Source organism: Carassius auratus, unplaced genomic scaffold (genome assembly GCF_003368295.1).
Source record: "Carassius auratus strain Wakin unplaced genomic scaffold, ASM336829v1 scaf_tig00036640, whole genome shotgun sequence".
Lineage (NCBI taxonomy): Eukaryota > Metazoa > Chordata > Actinopteri > Cypriniformes > Cyprinidae > Carassius > Carassius auratus.
Window position 1 is genome coordinate 86,122 of NW_020526323.1, and position 20,536 is coordinate 106,657.

Sequence of the window (20,536 nt, forward strand, 5' to 3'; positions counted from 1 at the left end):
TCTGTCCACTGAGAGTTAGCTGGGTTAACAAATCATCCAACTTATTTGATCCTGATCCCAAATAAAAACAATTACATTCATTATTTCAGAACTCCTAAAAAACAAGTGTGGGATTGTTTCAGGATCAGAATGTGTATCGTGAAGAGCGCAGCATTTGTAACTAGGTTATGTGCAAGGCTTCCAGGATGTATTTCCAAAAATGTGCTCACTGCTAGTAAGATCAGTAAACTCTAAGTAACCTATGTGTTTTTCTATAAGGGACTTACTTCATTGAAGAAGATGATGCTTTTTAGAAAATGCAATGTGGAGCGACTGTTTTGTTTAGTCATATATATGTCTCCAGTCGATCAGCAGGTGTTGTCATATGCCTGATCAATTGCCCTGGGAAGATTGTGACTTTTCAGTATGATGCTCGTGATCATTGCTGCTGTGGATAACTGTGAAGGTATTTTTCTGATTTACTCAGCCTAATGTTTATTAACTAATATGAAATATTAATGAATTAATATTAATATTAATTAATTTACTCTAGCACAGTAGTACTTTGCAGTTCAAAAATAAACTTCTGAATGTCTGGTCACTATAGTTCCTATGTAACAGATGACACAATTTAGTATTTGGCTTGCTTCTAAATAAGTGATAAAAAAAAGTTTAAAAAGTTGTACAAAATTCACACTCATCTTTGCCAAAATAAAATATACAACACCTGGGGCAGTCTTGCACACTTATTTCCTGTTGTTTCCCATGCTTTCCATGACCCTAAGAGTAGTAAAGAGTATAATTAATAACACTTTCAGTAAATCATTTGAAACTGGTTGTTATGAATGTTTGGATTGAGTTTTGGTTGTGATTAGACCGTTTTTACCAGCATGTGTCACCAGCACGTGGAAACAGAGGATCATTTGGTTGATTCAAAGTGTAATTTCAGTTAAAGGTTAATTTATCCCATTGATGAACAAGTACAGATAAAACAGATCATTTAAATTCAGAAGCATCAAAACTTCTGACAGTGACCAGAACATAACGTTGCTTGAAATCTAGAGCAGGGTTTTTTCAACTCTGGCCCTTGAGGTCTGGGTTTAGCTCCAAAATCACCTGTCTGAAACTTCCTAGTAATGCTAAAGACTTGATTAGATTTGTTTGATTAGGGTTGAGCTAATCTCTGCAAAAAAGTGGTCCACAGGTCACTGGAGGATCAAGGATGATTTCACGGGGATGGCCACAGAGGGGCTAGAAACCAGTCTGGGGTGGCACAGAAATATTCATTAATTCAATATAAATATTTGTTTCACTGTAAAGTACAAGACAGTTTTAATATACCTAAAACACAACTGCATACAAATAATTTCTAATTTAATTTAGTTTAGATATTTGTGAATTAGGTCAAGTAATTTTTGTTATTTAATGTGATGCATATATAGCATATGCATGCACAGTTTGCAACTTTAATCGTCTTTAGAGTGTGTGCCTCTGAAGAGCGTGCGCCCTTTGCACAGTACACCTGACAGTACAGGAAAGTTTGTTTTACTGACGTACAACATCTCATCAGACACAGTTCACTGTTGTTCTACTGAAGCTAATTTGGCTCCTGTACCTTTTCCGTGCTCATTTGACTTGCTCCTGGTGCTGAGGTGATGTTGAAGTGCGCATCTGAAAAGTGTCCAGTTTAATGTGGTCGTCTTAATAAATGCACTTCTTACCAAGAAAAAAAGAGACAAAAACTGCAGTTGTGGATGTGGTGGGGCCAAGCTTGGTCTCCCCTGGCTCCACCCCTTGATCTAGAGTCTATCCTCAGCTCTTAAACAGAGTGCAGTACATTAGTAATATGTTAATAGACCATATGAAAGGAAAAGGGAAGTACATGAGTTAGTACAACCACATTCATTCACATATAACTCATATACAAAAAGAGAACCTTATACAATGGCTGCATACATGATGACAAACATATTCTACATTTCAGTCAAGTGTTTTAGGTGAGAATTAAATGTTGTGCTGTGTTTGTTACTTAAAGTGATTTATTGTTAATCCTGGACATACTGGTTTGTGTGTGGACATACCACCTTGTGGACATACCACCTTGTTTAGGTGTTGAAAGCTATGATGGTTGGTCTGACCGTTGTATTAACTGTTCAGACTGGAGGATCTGTCACCATCCCATGTTATTACGACAAGAAATACACACAGCAGAAGAAATCCTGGTTCTCAGAGATTGATCAAACATACACATACACAAACACAACAGAGCAGAATCTATCAGTAATTGATCATCCTGATCAGAGTCTCTTTACTGTGACTATGAGAAACCTGCAGAACAAACACAGTGGAGAATATTATTGTGTTGTGGAGACTGGAGAACAACCACCGATAAAAACAATATATGAGCCTTATCTCAAGATTCAGTCTGGTAAGACATTTTGTAATTGTTTTAATCAAATTATAATGTCAAATTCTCTGACCTTATACATGTATTTAATAATCACAAATAAATGTTGTGTTTGTGTGTGTGTGTGTGTATGTTCAGCTCCTGATGTGTCTGTGGTGAACAGCAGTGTCTCTGAACATGAAGGTGGTAATATCAGTGTTCAGTGTCTCTACAGTTCTGGATATCAGAATAAAGTCAAACAGTGGTGCAGATATAAAGATCAGAGATGTTACACAGTGGGGAGGACTGACACATCCCAGAATTCATCAGTGCAGATCAGAGATGATGATGGGAGAAGATCCTTCACTGTGCTGATGACTGGACTGAGACGGACTGATTCTGGCTGGTACTTCTGCTCTGTAGGAGATCTGCAGGTTCCTGTTCAGCTTTTTGTAACTAAGGAAGAACCAGACAAAGACAAAGATACGTCAGTATTCAAACATTTCTAATATAAGTTTTTTCAGTACATCTGTATTCTTAAAATAAAATAAATGAATATTCGATGAATGTTAGGCTGAAATACATTAACAAAGTTGAATTAACTTGGTGTTTATTTCAGATTTGTCTTATTTTCTGGTTCCTTTTATGCAGTTGAATTAGTGCCACATCTTTTTTGGAGCTCTTTAAATGAAAAGATTTTAAAATGTTTCTTTATTTCTCACAGAGATAACAAACTCCTGACTGTGTGGCTTCCAGTTTCAGCTGCTCTTCTGCTGTTATTGATTCTGATCAGTGTTTTCATCTGGAGATGGAGAAGACCCAGTCAGTTTGACCTCCAGTTTTAATTGTTTGAAAATTAAAGTAATTCCATGCCATTTTATCTTTGATTTCAGCAGCACAGATTCTATATACAGCATATTGATTCTGATAATGTCACATTATTGTTTCTTCTTGAAGAGCAAGAGCAAGACCAACACCAAGACATCAGAGAGATGAACAGCAGCCCAACCACTGACATAGTAAGTCCTTAAATTTAGGAGAATGTAGTTATTAAAACATTTGTGTCATTTACCATCAATATCAGTGTATTTTTATAGTTTATCTCAGTTGCTTTGACCATTTTCTGAACTGTTTCATTGGATTTTAGAGCTTTTAACATTATTTGTCCATAACTCGCCCATATTTAATTTACGCTTCAAAATCTAGTTATTGTGTCAGTAAATTTGCCAATGCCACCAAAATGATTTTGTTTATTTGTACTGGTCAATATGTTTAGATGTTTTTACAATATTTAATTTTATTGTATGTTTTGATTGACTGCTTAGAATATAAAAATAGTCAGTTATGCTATTGAATATGCAAATCAGAAGCACATCATGGCAGCTGTCCTTTTGTCAGCAAGGCAAATTTCACATTTGCATGCACATTTTTACACATTTCTTCCTGAACTCACATATCGTAAACAGGAAATAAGCCACAAAATGACATTAGCTCTATATGTTTCCAAACTTGTTTCATTTGTTAAGAAAATATTAAAAACCAGGACAGAAATGAATACTGTAAGATATTACTAAATTCATGAATATTGATAGATATTACTGAATTAACGACAAATACAACAAACTTAACAATGCATTTTTGTCACACATAAACACACTTGACAGTAAAGAATTGATTTTGAGCTATAGACTGCTGGAAGGTTACTGATAATAAATTCTGTCATAATTTCCTCATCCTCATGCATTTCCAAACGACTTTTGTTCTGTTGAAAACAAAAGAAGATTTTGTAGAATGCTTCCAAATCATTTTTGGTAACCCTTGACAAGCATTTCTTGAATTCCTCTTATGTTTCACAGAAGAAAGAAATCCATACAGGTTTGGAAAGACATGATGTTGAGTCAATTATGACAGTTTTAATATTTGGGCGAATCTTTCTTTAAGAACTTCATTATTTGTAAATAATAAAGACTGATATTTATATTTAATCAGGCCCTTTTTTAATTAAAATTTAACTTCAGTTAAAATTCATCAGAACTAAACATCTAAAAAGAAAGAAGTTTAGAATCCAGAGTTTAGCTGACTAGATTTATGGTGGTCATAAGAAGTAAAATCAGTCCTCATTACCATAGTTATATGGGTTTTTAAATAAATATTAATAAACTATACAAATTTGTAGTTAAAAAAAAAACTAAATATGAAGAAACTACAAACACCTTCTATGGCTACAAAAACTTTCACCAGTAATAACAGTAACATTTTGTAATAAATACATTTCTGCCAACACTATTTGTACAGTATTAATAACTTCAAGTTAAATTACTATGGTGCTGAATTTACATGTGATGGCCCACATTATGAAATAATGTTTAAAAGTTATGAAGTGTATGACAATTTCACTGACAATAAATTTAATGCATTTAGTTATTGTGCAAATTATATAATGTGCTTACTCATACACACACGTGTCAACACATGTACAGTTACCTTAAATGAAAGAGAATTTCAAATTAATAAGGCTGATGTACGTAGTTGTTTTGGTCAGGTTAAGGTTGGGAAAAGTCCAGGCCCTGATCATATTGGGGGTAGGCTGTTGAGGAATTGTGCAGAGCAGCTTTCAGGGATTTATTCATTTATTTTTAATGAATCATTAAAACTTTCTAAAGTCCCTCGTCTATGGAAAGATGCCATTGTGGTGCCAATTGCGAAAAAAAGAAATTCTCCTTCTCTTAAAGATTATAGGCCTTTTGCATTAACCTCTTTGGTTATGAAATCTTTTGAAAAAATAAGGAAGGAGATTTTAGCCTCAACACAGTCAGCACTTGACCCTTTGCAGTTTGCATATAGATCTGGTAGAGGAGTTGATGACGCTGCTTGTACCCTACTCAATATGATTTTAAGACATTTGGAAGGAAAAAAGAATCATGTACGTTTGCTATTCATTGATTTTTCTTCTGTTGTGTTCAGCCTTTTATCTTGGCAAAGAAATTGAGAGATAATTTTCATTTCGATTTAAACATTGTGCGTTGGTTGGTGGATTTTTTAACCAATAGATCCCAAAGAGTACGTGTCAATGGAGTGTTGTCGAATGTATTATTGTCTTCCACAGGTGCCCCACAGGGTTGCGTTTTGTCCCCTCTTTTGTTTTCTTTATATACTGACGATTGTCGTAGTATGTTTAATTGGAGACACATTTAAATTTGCGGATGACTCCGTGATTGTGTCTCTTCTTAATGAGTTTGAATCAGATTCTGGTCCAGTGACAGATCATTTTATTCAATGGTGTGACGCTTCATTTTTAAATATTAATGCTTCGGAAACGAAAGAGATGTTCATTGATTTCCGTAAGAAGAGCTCTGTACCTGTGTTGCCTTCTGTCGTAAAGGGACATCAGGTAGAAGTGGTTACCCAGTACAAATATTTAGGGACTGTACTTGATGATAAATTACAATTTGATGCAAACACTGATATTATTAGAGGAAAAGCTCTTCAGCGTCTGTATTTTCTAAGGAAACTTCGATCTTTCAACATGGATGTTTCTTTCATGAAAATGTTTTATACTTGTTTTATTGAAGCGGTTTTAAGTTTTTCTATTATTTGTTGGTATGGTAATCTTAATGTTAAGGATAGGAAAGTTGTCAAGCATAGTTATAATGTGCAGTAAGATAGTGGAGATCGAATTAAGGACTATCACACAAATTCATGAGCATAGGACGACTAGGAAGGGCCAGTTAGTCCTTTCTGATGTCACTCATCCATTGTGTGTTGATCTTCAATTAAGGACAGAGATTTAAACTACCCTTGTGTAAATCAAATAGATACAGAAATTCATTTATACCTGCTGCAATTAAGTTTTTAAATGATTTATTGTAATTTGTGTGTTGTGTTGTTATATGTATGTGTATGTGTATACTGCTGTCTACACAAAGAATTGCCCTTGAGGACAATAAAGTTTAATCGATCAATCAATCTGACATCTGTCAAGAAACTATTTGTTCAGAGATCTGAAGGTATTTGCTTTGGAAGAAATAGTATATTTTTAAGACCAAAATGATAAAAAAATAAACAAGACTCGCTTTGTCTCCCTCTTCTGGTTAACACAGGGGCTAGCAAAAGCTGGGACTGACCTAGAGATGTATGACCAACATTGAAGCAAATGCCTAAATAAAAACTAAACAAAACATAACAAACCAATACTAATAATAATAATAATAATAATAATAATAATAATAATAATAATAATAATAATAATAATAATGCATTTTATTTTTTCTTATTCTTTTTCTTTTGATTCATTTATTGATTTCTTAATTTTTATTGATTTTTATTTTGTGTGAAATGCAGATCTACTCTAAACCTGAAAACCCTGTGATATACAGCACTATAAATGATGAAAACCCAAATGTAAGTAGACCAGACATACCAGTAAATTAATGAAATATTAGACATGAATATATCATTAAACAATCTCTTTCTCCACAGGATGCCAACAGAAGCATAACCACCTACAGTACTATTGATCATGTTCCTGGGAGTGAAGCAGTAAGTTTCACAGAAATATTTGCATTTTAAATCATGTGTTTATTCTGCTGGCATTTAATTTGAAATGATCTCACTCTTCCAGAAGCCTCCAGCAGATGGAACGATATACAGCTCTGTGGCTCCACACCATCAGCAACAGTGAGAAGAACACAGGAAACCTCTGAACAACAGAAGGGGTGGGTGGGGTTGCTTAAATTCACAGACACAGACACTGAATACACTCATGCAGTTGACTTTTTATTCTTGCTTTTCATTGCACATTAGTTGCAATGAAAAAATCATGACACAAGACATGTTCTGTGTCTGCTTGTGTCTTTCTGCTTGTGTCTCTGTTTTCTGCTTGTGTCTCAGTTTGTGTTAATAAAAACAGCTGTAAATATACAAAGCAGTCATTAAGCTTATTAGTAAGGCCTTCATTTGTTTGCTTTTATAAGCTTATTGATTGTGATTTGTACATTTTTGTGATACCTCACATTTGTTTATTAAGTGTTGTTTATAGAGTTTTATCATAAGCTTGTGGGTGACAAGGGCTACTGTATGTACACAAGTGTGAATATGGTAATAAGACATACTCAACAGACAAATGTGGGGAAATGGAAAAAACTATGTTTGACTATTGTTATCTTTACATCAGGAGCACAAGAATGGCCCATTTTTATCTGATTATTATTCTCTGAGTTATTTCAGGTTTGTCTTTTGTGAGTGACCAGTGCATAGTTTGTATGTTCTTTCCAGCAAAAAATAAATGATAATAAAAAATTGCTCTGTGAAGCTCTGTAACCTTTGTGAGACTTTTATTTACAGCCAGTTATTCAGAGTTCATATCAAACTGCCAAAGTCACATGATTTCAGTAAACAAGGATTTGTTACTTCATAATGTTTAGAAATTTCAGTGTTTCTCAGTGGCCCGTCCAAATACCCACACTATGGAAGGTGGACTGGACTAAAAGTCTTTAAACTGAACGCAAGAAATGTGCCCATGTCAACACGCACTGTCTGTCTGTGTTAACGTGACAACACACAGAGTAACCAAAGAAACTGCTGTATCTGAAACCATGTGTGACTCAGTGGTATACTGATATATACTGTACGTATCATATACAAACATCAGACATCATGTTTATTCATAAAGGATGTCCTAATGGTACACTAGTATGCACCTATGCAAAAGTCAGGTGTAATATTTGTTCATGAGGGATCAGTACATTGTGTGTGTGATGTCTGTCTTGTGTCACGAGTTGTCATGTCTTATTTAGTTGTTTTGTTCAACGTTCTTTCTCAGGTAGAAAAATCTTGATTTACTTTGTAATATTAATTAGTTTACTCTAGCACAGCAATACTTTGCAATTTACAAATAAACATGTCTGTTCAAATAAATAAATAAATGTATGCATTTAGCAGACGCTTTTATACAAAGCGACTTACATTGCATTCAGTCTAACAATTATTCCTAACATGTGTTCCCTGGGATTCGAACCCCCAGCCTTGCTTTTGCTAACGCAGTGCGTCTACCACAGTAGTCTGTTTTGTAACAGACGACACAGTTTATCAATTGTGCTGCTTCTAATTATGTGGTAAAAAGCAGTTGCAAAAGTCTTACAAAATACACACTCATCTTGCACAAAATTATATATGCAACACTTTGGTTTCCTACCAAATTATGTGTGATATTGAATTGGATTGGAATTGGTGCATGATGGGATATGCTTATCTTTTGCACATTAAGGGTACTGAGCTTTGGTGTTTTTCAGACCTAGGACAGTCTCTCACACTTCCTGTTTTTGCACAGCCATGATCGTAAGATAAGTAAAGAGTCACAATCAATAGTCTATTATTGGCCTGTTTAGTCAAATAATAGATAACATTTTCAATAGATAACATTTTTCAGTTAAAAGGTGTTTTATGTGTTTAGACTGAGTTTTTGTTGCATGCGTCACCAGGATGTGGTGTTTCGAGTGTTTTGAAACAGTGGATCATTTTGCAGAGCAGTTGGTTTGATTGATTCAAACTGTCATTTCATTCAACAGTTCATTTCTCCCATTATTAATGCTCTTGCTCACATGACCAAGTTTCATAGAGTTGTTTTAACATATACTGTAACTAACAACAGATAAAACAGATATTAATTTGATTTCAGAACCATCAATACTTCTGGCAGGCGGCAGATGAAAAATGTTGGGCATGTAAAATTATTTTTTATTTGTCAAAATCAGTGTTAACTGATACTAATGCAATTAGAATGAATGTAATTGAAGAATATAATTTCTCAAAAGGTAAAATGATCACATATCATCTCAATGATTTTGACTGATAAAATGTAGTATGTTAACCCCCCCCCCCCAGATCCCCCTAGTTAAACAAAAATGTAAATAAAAGTGTGATATAAATGAAAGAATTTTGGAAGCTGATCAGTTATTATATAACTTGAAATCTAGAGCACGGGGTTTCTCAACTCTTTCTCAACTTTCCTGAAGAGTTTAGCTCCAAACTCACTTGTCTGTAACTTCCTAGTGATCCTGAAGACCTTGATTAAGTTGTGTTTGATTAGGGCTGAGCTAAACTCTGCAGGAGAATGGACATCGAGGGCCAGAGCTGAGAAACTTAGGTGGCTCAAGATGTTTCAGTGCTTCTGTATAAGAAGGTGAAAAAGGGAAGTGCAACAGTTACTACAAACACAGTCAAACAACTCAAGATACAGGAAGAGAAACTTAGACAATGGCCGCATACGCAAAGACAGAAATATTCTACATTTCAATCGGGTTTTGGCTGATTGTAGGTGAGTATTTAATGTTGTGCTGTGTTTGTTTTTTAATGGATCATGTTTATAATGCCACATTTTATGTTAAGCTGTTTGTGTTGCTTTTATTGTGTTTTATGTCAAGACTGAAGAAATTAAGAAGTGAATCATTGATAATTCTGGGCGTAATAATGGTTTGCATGTTGTTTGTTTAGGTGTTGAAAGCTACAGTGGTTGGTCAAACTATACATTAACTATTTATCCTGGAGGATCTGTCACCATCCCATGTCATTATGACAAGAAATACACACAGCAGAAGAAATCCTGGTTCTCAGGGATTGATAAAACATACAAATACACAAACACAACAGAGCAGAATCTGTCAGTAATTGATCATCCTGATCAGAGTCTCTTTACTGTGACTATGAGAAACCTGCAGAACAAACACAATGGACATTATTATTGTGTTGTGGAGACTGGAGAACAACCACCGATAAAAACAATATATGAGCCTTATCTCAAGATTCAGTCTGGTAAGACATTTTGTAATTGTTTTAATTTCATTCTAATGTTAAATTATCTGACCTTACACATGCATTTTATAATTTTAACAATTTTATAAATTAAATAAATGTTGTGTTCTTGTGTGTGTGTGTGTGTGTGTGTGTGTGTGTGTGTGTGTGTGTGTGTTCAGCTCCTGGTGTGTTTGTGGTGAACAGCAGTGTCTCTGGACATGAAGGTGGTGATATCAGTGTTCAGTGTCTCTACAGTTCTGGATATCAGAATGAAGTCAAACAGTGGTGCAGATATAAAGATCAGAGATGTTACACAGTGGGGAGGACTGACACATCCCAGAATCCATCAGTGCAGATCAGAGATGATGATGGGGGAAGATCCTTCACTGTGCTGATGACTGGACTGAGACGGACTGATTCTGGCTGGTACTTCTGCTCTGCTGGAGATGCAATGAATCCTGTTCACATCAATGTAACGGAGGCAGAACCAGGGAAAACGAAAGACACGTCAGTATTTAAATATTTCTCAATGATGTTTCTCCTCTCCTCCCTTGAGTTTGTTTGCCTTTCACTCTAACAACCATTTCCCTTCCCTAACTCATTCCTTCTCTGTGTGTTTTTTTTTTATCTTTTCAGAAGTGAATCAGGACATCAGGAGAATAATAATAACACAACTGAAGTCACTGACAAACTACAAAAGTATTGCATCTGTATTGATAAAAATAAAATAAAGATGAAGCTAATTCTACAATTATTAGGCTGAAATACATTCATTAAATAATACATTAAAATCGATATATTAAGTTCTGGTAAACGTTTATTTCAGATTTGTCTTTGAGCTCTTTAAATGAAAAGATTTTAAAATGTTTCTTTATTTCTCACAGAGAAAATAAACTCCTGACTGTGTGGCTTCCAGTTTCAGCTGTGCTTCTGCTGTTATTGATTCTGATCAGTGTCTTCATCTGGAGATTGAGACGGAGACCCAGTCAGTTTGACCTCCAGTTTTATTTGTTTGAAAATTAATTAAATTCCATGCCATTTTATAATTTATTTTAAAAGCATTCATCAATTTTGTTAATGTTAATATTATTGTTTCACCATTTTATTTTTAAATGTAGAGCAAGATGAACAGCAAATCAGAGTGAGAAATGGCAGCAGAAACAATGACGCAGTAAGTCCTTTCATTATGAGACTTTTGGTTATGAAAATGTTTGTATGACAAATGTTCAACTGATTAGGCTTATTTTTGAGAACATAAAATGTAAGTGCAATTTCCGATTTTCTTCAGAGGACTTTAGACTTCTATGTCCTCAAAACATTTAATTCATGCTTCAAAGCCCAGTAATTGTGTCAGGTTTTACCCATTTTATTTTTTTGTTTACTTTTATATTGACACTGACTGCTACAAAAAAAAAAATTATAGTATACAAAAATGTCAGTTTTGCTATCTGAATGATCACAGATGCAAGCACGAAACACACTCTGGCTTTCCAGGAATAGCCATACCCAGTTAAAGAAGTCATCACTTGCCACTGTACAGTCGATTTATCTCTTGTTTACTTGTGAACAGAAAATTTATATTTGCATGTACGTTGTTTCACACTTCTTTCATATAAAGTCACTTGTAGTGAAGAGAAACATGCATAGTGACATTCAAGGATGCTCCATAGTACTCATGTTTTCAAACTTGTTTGATTCGATAAGATGCATGTTTCATTACTATGGCAGATCACTTGCAATTTTTTTGAGGGACAAAATACACATTCCATGTCATAGATATGGAATTTACGTGTGTAACCAATTTTGTTAATTGAATGGATGAGTTTGCATGTGATGGTTCACACTATGAAAGATTTGAAGGTTACCCTTATGAAAAATAAGTTTATTCAAGTGTGCTATTAGTATACTTCTTTTAAACTAAAAATAGGAAAGCATGATTTCAGCTAACAGAAATGGGCTTTATGTACTCCTCAGAAATATACTTAAAATGACACTTAAGCATACTTGACTTACTTAAAAAAGTCTGAATATATTTGAGCTATACTCCTAGAATCCATGTTTTCATTGTTATATGGTAGAGGGCGCTAGTACACATCTTCTGCACAGAAGTCAAGAAGAAAGAATAACATAAACAAATATTTACACATGTAATCTAACACAATCATCTGACATGAAACAGCATCAAAACTGTAAGGTTATGGAATAAAATGTTGACAGATGAAGAGGTAATAATTACAGTCAAACTTTGGGGTGTTGATCGACTCCATCTATGTGTTTTTATGTTCAGATATTACAGTAATACATCAAAATATATGCAAATTAAAACCTAAATAGGGATATAGTTGTATACTTAAAGTATGATGTAAAATTGACTTAAAGAAAACTTAAATATAATGGTAGCAGACTTTGAGTACACAACTAGTTTACTTCTATGTCTGTAGTTTGATATGCAGTTACAGTATACTAAAAGTGAATTTATATGTATACTGATTTTAAATACGTTTACTAATTAAATACTTTGTGCGCTTTGAAGTATAGTCTCAGTAAACTACTAGTTTAGTAGTTTTAAAGGATACTTAAAAGTATACATTTATATACTAGGAAGTGGGCCAATTTAGTCCCTAGGAGTATTGAAACGGTACACTTACAAGTATAATACTAGAACACTGATATTTTTATACTTGCTACATGAAGTATACTTAAAAATATTTTTGAACTTCACTTAAGTGTACTTAGTAAAATAAACTTGAAGTACACTACTTTTTGGTAAGAGTATGTAAATTCCACTGAGAATTAAGCAAGCACATGCTTTGAATTACTTTGTTAAATGTAGTAAGTATTTGCTCTTTTTTACATGTGCCAAAACGTGTGCAGAGATTATTCAGTATTGTGAAAAAAAAAAAAAAACATATTCAAGTATTAAGCCAAAGCAATTGAGAAATATATAACACTTCATTTGTCTCCCTCTTCTGGTTAACACAGAGGTTAGACATCATCAAAACCAATCATAAAATAATTTAGAGCTGAAAATTATTTCTCCTTACTTCACTTATTAAATGCATTTTTATTAAATGAGTCATGTGTTAATTTCTTTATATATTTTTTTCTGTATTGTTTTGTGTGTAAAATGCAGATCTACTCTAAACCTGAAGACCCTGTGATATACAGCACTATAAATGATGAAAACCCAAATGTAAGTAGACCAGACATGCACTAATACTGTATATTGAAATATCAGACATGAATATATCCACCATATTTACAATCGCCGTTCTCCACAGGATGCCGACAAAGACACAACCACATACAGTACTATTGATAATATTCCTGGGAGTGAAGCAGTAGGTTTTACAGAAATATTTGCATTTTATATCATGTGTTTATTCTGCTGGAAATTAATTTGAAATGATCTTACTCCTCCAGAAGCCTCCAGCAGGTGGAACAGTATACAGCTCTGTGGCTCCACACCAACAGCAACAGTGAGAAGAACACAGGAACAGACCCTTCTCACAAAGAGAAACAAAATCAGCACCAGAGATATTACATTTTGTATTTATTTTATTTTTTTGTGGCAGGTTTTTGGCTTATACACTGAATCCAATCATGCAATTGACTTTTTCCTTTTGATTTTCATTTATTTACTTTGGTTGTTAACTGATTGGCAAATATATTATTTTGAACTGATCTGAGGGTAGAACATTTAAAGGATTCTTGTAAATGAGGTTCATAGTTCATAGCTTACTTGCTGTTTTACATATTAAAAGACCACTCCCGAGAAAATGGGATTCATTTTTAAAGTATGTAGTTCCTTACCTTTTCATCTTATTTGCAGAATATTTTTTCTTGTGTCTCAGTTTATTTCTTTTTTCTTTTTTTTTTAATCTAGCTGAAATCTAATAAATGTATATTGCAGTTGTCGGGAAAAAATCCCTTGACTTTGTCTCAATGTACTTTATTTGTTTTTTAAAACATGATCACTTTTGAACAGTGTCAATAGAGCGAGATGTTTCTGGTCTGTCCCTACAGTATAAAAGTATTGCACACTGCATTTTGCTGCTGATTTACACATGACTAAAATTTTAAATAGAGCAGAAGTCAGTGAGACTCGAATGTTGAAGTGTTGTTTTGGACTTAAACACTTGTTTTAGTGTTGATTGTTAGGTTGACTGTGCATTTTATCACATTTTTTTTCTTTGCATGCTACAGGAAACAATGCAGCCACAAGACATTTAGAACTGCACTTAAAGTTGAAAGTAGTTGTATATCTAAATGTATGGAAAATATTGTGATAAATTAAAAATCTTTTTAGTAAGGCCTTAATTTTTTTATATGCATTATTGTGTTCTGTGCATTTTTATGATATCTCATAAAAACCCTAGGAAGTGTTGTTAATTATAAGCTCGTGGGTGACAAACAGCATCTGACTACAGTTTTCATTTCATCGAAAGTACAAGAATGATTAATTTCTAATTATTCTAAGAGGCATTTCTTAAAATAGACAATTTCATGTTCTGTCTATACTTAACCTTTTTTTTACTCAAATTGTCCGAAAATTGTGTTCTCTGAATCTCAGTGGTGTTTTAGTTTTAGCTGCAGGTAAGACCCTCAAAACGTGCCTCAAAATCAGTTTTAGGTCATTTTGGGTAACAAAGACCGTTAGATGAAGTTAAACTGCATGGTTTCAGTTTCTTCATGTGTAGTTACCAATGCTTTGGTGACAGGGCTTTGAAATGACAATCAGTAAAAACAATAAACGGCATGACTAACATCACATTCAGCTTGTCCACTCCATTCAAGCTCCATAATCCATTCATATATATAAATATCAACGTCTTGTGAAGTGATTTTTGTAAAGTTAAAATATGATTTATTTTAATCTCAGAAGAGATATTGCACCTATTTGACATTTGAGAGTGGTAAAATCACATGAGGCCAAAATATATAAAAGCAATATTGATTTACTAAGATCTAAGATGTTGATTCTCTGCCCACCGAGGGTAATCTGAAACAAAACAATTAGAGATCAGCCTCAAATCACATGCATTTCAAAAGTTTACAGACTTAAAAGAAACACATTAGTCCAGTGCCCTGCACACACACAAACAAAGACTTAGATTTTTTTTTTGTTATAGTTACTTTCATGCATACCAGTTGAATAGATTCAAGATTTAAGAGCTTTATGTCATATGTACTAGAGTATAATACAATCATTTTATTGTATATGCCCTGCACTGAGGGGAGATCTGTTTCCGGGCCAGCTTTATGATCCTCTGTAATGCCTTTCTATCATGAGCAGTCTACTACACAGCAGTGCAGCAAGTGAACACACTCTCCACAGTGCTTCTGTAGAAGTTATGGAGAATCTGTGATGTCATGCCAAATTTCCTTTGCCTCCTCAGGAAGTACATTCTTTGATTGGCCTTACTTACTAGTTTCTTTGTGTTTACTGTCCATGTGTGGTCCTCACAGATGTGTGCACCAATAAACGTATAGCTGCCTACTCTCTCAAGCTCAGCATCTCTGATCAGCAGAGACTGACCGACACGCTCACTTCTCATGTCCACAGCCATCTCCTTGGTCTTGCTGATGTTCAATGTGAGATTGTTAGTCTCACGCCATGTAACCAGTTCAGACACGTCTTTCCTGTATGCGGTCTCATCATTGTTTCTGACTGCAATAACTGGTGTTATCTGCAAATTTTATGATGATGCATGTCTAGCAACACAGTCATGTGTGAAAAGACTGTACAGCATCGAGCTGAGTACACAGCCCTGAGGAGTGCCTGTGTTCATTATCATGGTGCTGGAGGTATTTACAGAGGTGGACATGTTGAGAAGCACAGGTCTGTAATCCTTCAGACTTCAAACTTGAAGCTTTTTTGGGACAGGGATAATAGCGGTGGACTTGAAACAGTTAGGGACTGTAGTCATTGTGAGGAAAAACTGAAGATGTCAGTGGTTACATTGGTCAGCTCTGAAGCACAAAGCCTGAGCACACGTCCTGGGATGTTATCTAGACCTGCTGCCTTGTGTGAGTTCACTTTACTCAGTGACTTATAAACCTGTGTGGGGGTAAGCATCAGTACCCGTTTCCCCTCTTCAGGAGTCACTTACAATGTTGTCCAGGGCTCTGTGTTCAGGGCCTCAAAACGTGCATAAAAGAGGTTGAGCTCATTGGGCAGAGATACAGAGATGTTTGCAGATGTCTGGCACTTGTAGTCTGTGATGTGTGCTAGGCCTTGCCCCATTTTCCTTGAGTCATGTTAAGTATAGTGAGCTTTGGCTTTTTCTTAGTTTCTGTCTCGATGGTGACTCGTCGATTCGTCACTCTGTTGAAAACGTCTTGTGTGTTAACCGTGAACATGCTCTGGCTTGAATGAACCTACTCTTGGTAACTAACTCTTGGTAACCTACTCTTACTCAAATAGTATGACTAAATAATGCTATTTTGGGATTGTTTTGCAATACATATTTAACTTATTTGCTAAAGTAGCTTATTCTCTGGCTAACCTGATGTGGGTGGAGCCCCAGCACCACCTATTGACCAACAAAGATTGTTTTCCAGAAACCCTGCTTAACTTACCATCTGCTAAACCCTGACCTCTCAGTTGATTAACCCAAACCTTATTTGCTCCAGGTATGCTGGTTCAAAAACACATCCAAGATTAAGTTAATTCAACCCAGAGTATGTTCACGGTTAACACACAAGACATTCTCAACAGAGCGACAATATTAATGACTATTCACTATTGAAGCAGATGCTAAGGAAATCCAAAGCCACTAAGAAGGCATGCCTGCAATCTTTAGCTGAGAAAGTGTAACGGATAAATGTAAAACTTTGTTTGGCAGTAAAATGCCAAAGTGCAGTGCCTTTAATGCACACTAGCCTCGGAAGAACCCTATGCCCTAATCCCTTTACCTTCTGGATTGAGAACTTTGAAGGACTGAATGGTATAGGGGACCAAACAACTGTTTCTTGTAGTGCCCTTCTGTGTCATCATCCTACCCACACGGTGGTGCCGTTATAATGGAGAGAATCAGCACAAAAAATCATGGGGTCCCTAAGTCTCCATCAGTTGTACCCTTCGAAGTGCCCAGTGATACGGAGGCAATGATTATTTTCACTCTGAAGTGCCCTTGGGAGGGCTATATATATCCCATTTGGAACACACCGTAAACGCTATTCAAGGCTTAGTGTATCCCATCGTGTATCATTTTTGCAGAGAGTCCCGGAAACCTTTCCAGCGAAAGTTAAATATATACTAATAATTAAGTATAGTATAGGAAAGTAAGTATAATATAGCAGGCTATTTAGATATTATATAATTTGATAGAAAATAAAAAGTGTTGCATGTTTTATTGGTGCAAAGATGAGTAGTGGTTATGTATTTTGTACAACATTTGTAACTGATATTTATCACTTAATTGGAAGCACCGACATTAAAATGTGTCATGTTATAGGGAATACTGAACAGATATTTTAAAGTTGATTTTAAAAAGCAAAGTATTTAAAATAAAACTGAAACAATATTATTATTATTGTTGGTATTATTATTATTATTATTATTATTATTATTATTATTATTATTATTATTATTATTATTATCATTATTATTATTATTATTATTATTATATAATATTAAAATGTGGTTTTATAATTCAGTAGAAATATAAAACATTCAAAGAAACATATTATGCAGCAATAAAGACATAACATTTGCTAATATTTTTATGTGGGTTCCCGCACATCCAAAATGTACATGATGAGACAGAAACATTTGCTTCTTATTTTTGTCTGTTGATGCTCCATTCTATTTTATCTTTCAGATCACATGTGGAGCGGTTTTGTTTGTCACAGATCTAGAGGAGTTTTCTCCACATCAGCCTTAAAGATCAGATCACTCTAAAAGTGTTGATAATAAAATGGATTTTTTTTCTATTTGCTTTACACTTAATCTTATACATATGTTTTCTAAATGAGTGGGATCATGTCTGCACTTTTTTGACAGGCTTTTTATCCTAATGGTAAAATTTCTTAAAGTCCTCCCCCCACCACCAAAACTATTTTATTAAAGCAATCAACCCAAAACCAATCAACATTTTTCAACCACTAGATAAGGAGCTCCAAAAAAAAAAAAAAAAAAAAAAAAAAACATAGCGTGGTACTCTTCAGTCACAGCTCCACCTTTCGTTAGTCACGATACTAGGCTGACAACATACAAGCAAAAAAAATTCTGAGATAGAAACAATTAAGATAGCAAAAAATATTATATATCCAAAATAGATGCTAATAAATGTGTTACCCAATTCAGAAAAAAAGGACAAAAGCTGTCCTGGAAAAAAGGCTAACCTTTCAAAAGGTACCTATTTGTACTCTATATACTTCTAAAGAGTTCATCCTAGTACTAAATGCTATAAATAAGTACTTTTTGAAAGGTCCCACCCTGTTGACGCCATTCATCCGTTTGAAGAGTTTTATATGTGGTGAAGAGGGAAGTCAAGACACTCGAGAACAGAACAACTCAAGATACAGGAAGAGAAACACAATGAACGCATATGTGAAGACAAACACATTCTACATTTCAATCTGGATTTGGCTCATTTTAGGTGAGAGTACAGTACATGTATTGCTGTGTTCATTTCTAATAGATCATGTTTAGTATTTTACAATGACAGATTTTATGCTCACTTGTTCATGTTAAAAATTTGAAGTGACTTATTGTTGGACAATGGTTTGTTTGTTTAGGTGTTGAAAGCTACAGTGCTTGGTCAAACCATACATTAACTATTTATCCTGGAGGATCTGTCACCATCCCATGTCATTATGACAAGAAATACACACAGCAGAAGAAATCCTGGTTCTCAGAGATTGATCAAACATCCACATACACAAACACAACAGAGCAGAATCTGTCAGTAATTGATCATCCTGATCAGAGTCTCTTTACTGTGACTATGAGAAACCTGCAGAACAAACACAGTGGACTTTATTATTGTGTTGTGGAGACTGGAGAACAACCACCGATAAAAACAATATATGAGCCTTATCTCCAGATTCAGTCTGGTAAGACATTTTGTAATTTTTAAATCAAATTTCAGTCAATTCAACATTATGTCATATTCTCTGACCTTACACATGTATTTAATAATCACAAATAAATGTGTGTGTGTGTGTGTGAGCTTGTTTATGTGGTTAACGAGGACACAAATTTGTATAATGACATAGGTATGACACAGGTATTACAATGAGGAGGTGGTTTATGAGGACATTTTTAGTGTCCCCGTAATTCAAAACACTTATAAATCATACAGAATTAGTTATTTTGAAAATCCAAAAATGCACAAAGTTTCCTGTGAGGGTTAGGTTTAGGTGTAGGGTAGGGCAATAGAAAATACAGTTTGTACATAATAAAAACCCATTACGCCTATGGAGAGTCCCCATAAACCACAAATACCAACATGTGTGTGTGTGTGTGTGTGTGTGTGTGTGTGTGTGTGTTCAGCTCCTAATGTGTCTGTGGTGAGCAGCAGTGTCTCTGGACATGAAGGTGGTGATATCAGTGTTCAGTGTCTCTACAGTTCTGGATATCAGAATAAAGTCAAACGTTGGTGCAGATATAAAGATCAGAGATGTTACACAGTGGGGAGGACTGACACATCCCAGAATTCATCAGTGCAGATCAGAGATGATGATGAGAGAAGATCCTTCACTGTGCTGATGACTGGACTGAGACGGACTGATTCTGGCTGGTACTTCTGCTCTGCTGGAGATGCAATGAATCCTGTTCACATCACTGTAACGGAGGCAGAACCAGGGAAAGAGAAAGACACGTCAGTATTAAAACATTTCTCAATGATGTTTCTCCTCTCCTCCCTTGAGTTTGTTTGCCTTTCACTCTAACAACCATTTCCCTTCCCTAACTCATTCCTTCTCTGTGTGTTTTTTTTTTATCTTTTCAGAAGTGAATCAGGACATCAGGAGAATAATAATAACACAACTGAAGTCACTGACAAACTACAAAAGTATTGCATCTGTATTGATTAAAATAAAATAAAGATGAAGCTAATTCTACAATTATTAGGCTGAAAAACATTCATTAAATAATACATTAACAGAGTTAAATTAAGTTCTGGTAAACGTTTATTATATATTATCGGACTGATTCTGGCTGGTATTTCTGCTCTGCTGTAGAGACAATGAATCCTGTTCACATCACTGTAACGGAGGCAGAACCATTTTTTCAAAACATCATAAATGTTTTGATACTAAATATGAAATAAAACACAACTAAATTTACTTTGTAATTATTTTATTGGTCCGCAGGCATTGTCAGTAACAAAGAGTTAATATTTAATGACACTGATGTACAAGCACCAAACA

General features: G+C 34.7%; 1 protein-coding gene and 1 pseudogene across 2 annotated transcripts; both read left to right on the plus strand.

Annotated features, from left to right (window-relative positions):
* The first annotated feature begins 405 nt into the window (after positions 1 to 405).
* Positions 406 to 7,046, plus strand: LOC113082663 (CMRF35-like molecule 1; annotated as a pseudogene).
* Positions 7,047 to 9,407: 2,361 nt separating this feature from the next.
* LOC113082655 (polymeric immunoglobulin receptor-like) lies at positions 9,408 to 14,476 on the plus strand. 2 transcript variants are annotated; one of them, XM_026254198.1, is made up of 9 exons: positions 9,408 to 9,680; positions 9,857 to 10,174; positions 10,336 to 10,663; positions 10,793 to 10,855; positions 11,041 to 11,141; positions 11,275 to 11,327; positions 13,290 to 13,349; positions 13,438 to 13,497; positions 13,580 to 14,476. In XM_026254198.1, the coding sequence occupies exons 1-9, from the start codon at positions 9,620 to 9,622 to the stop codon at positions 13,637 to 13,639; spliced, it is 1,104 nt and encodes a 367-aa protein (XP_026109983.1). In that variant the 5' UTR covers positions 9,408 to 9,619; the 3' UTR covers positions 13,640 to 14,476. The 2 variants fall into 2 exon arrangements, with proteins under 2 accessions (XP_026109983.1, XP_026109984.1); XM_026254199.1 differs by lacking the exon at positions 10,793 to 10,855.
* The last annotated feature ends 6,060 nt before the right edge of the window (positions 14,477 to 20,536 follow it).

Coding starts and splice junctions, on each gene's coding strand:
- LOC113082655 (XM_026254198.1), top strand. CDS start 9,620: ATGGCCGCATACGCAAAGACAGAAATATTCTACATTTCAATCGGGTTT. Junction 10,664..10,792: donor CCAGGGAAAACGAAAGACAC/GTCAGTATTTAA, acceptor TTATCTTTTCAG/AAGTGAATCAGGACATCAGG. Junction 10,856..11,040: donor GTCACTGACAAACTACAAAA/GTATTGCATCTG, acceptor TATTTCTCACAG/AGAAAATAAACTCCTGACTG.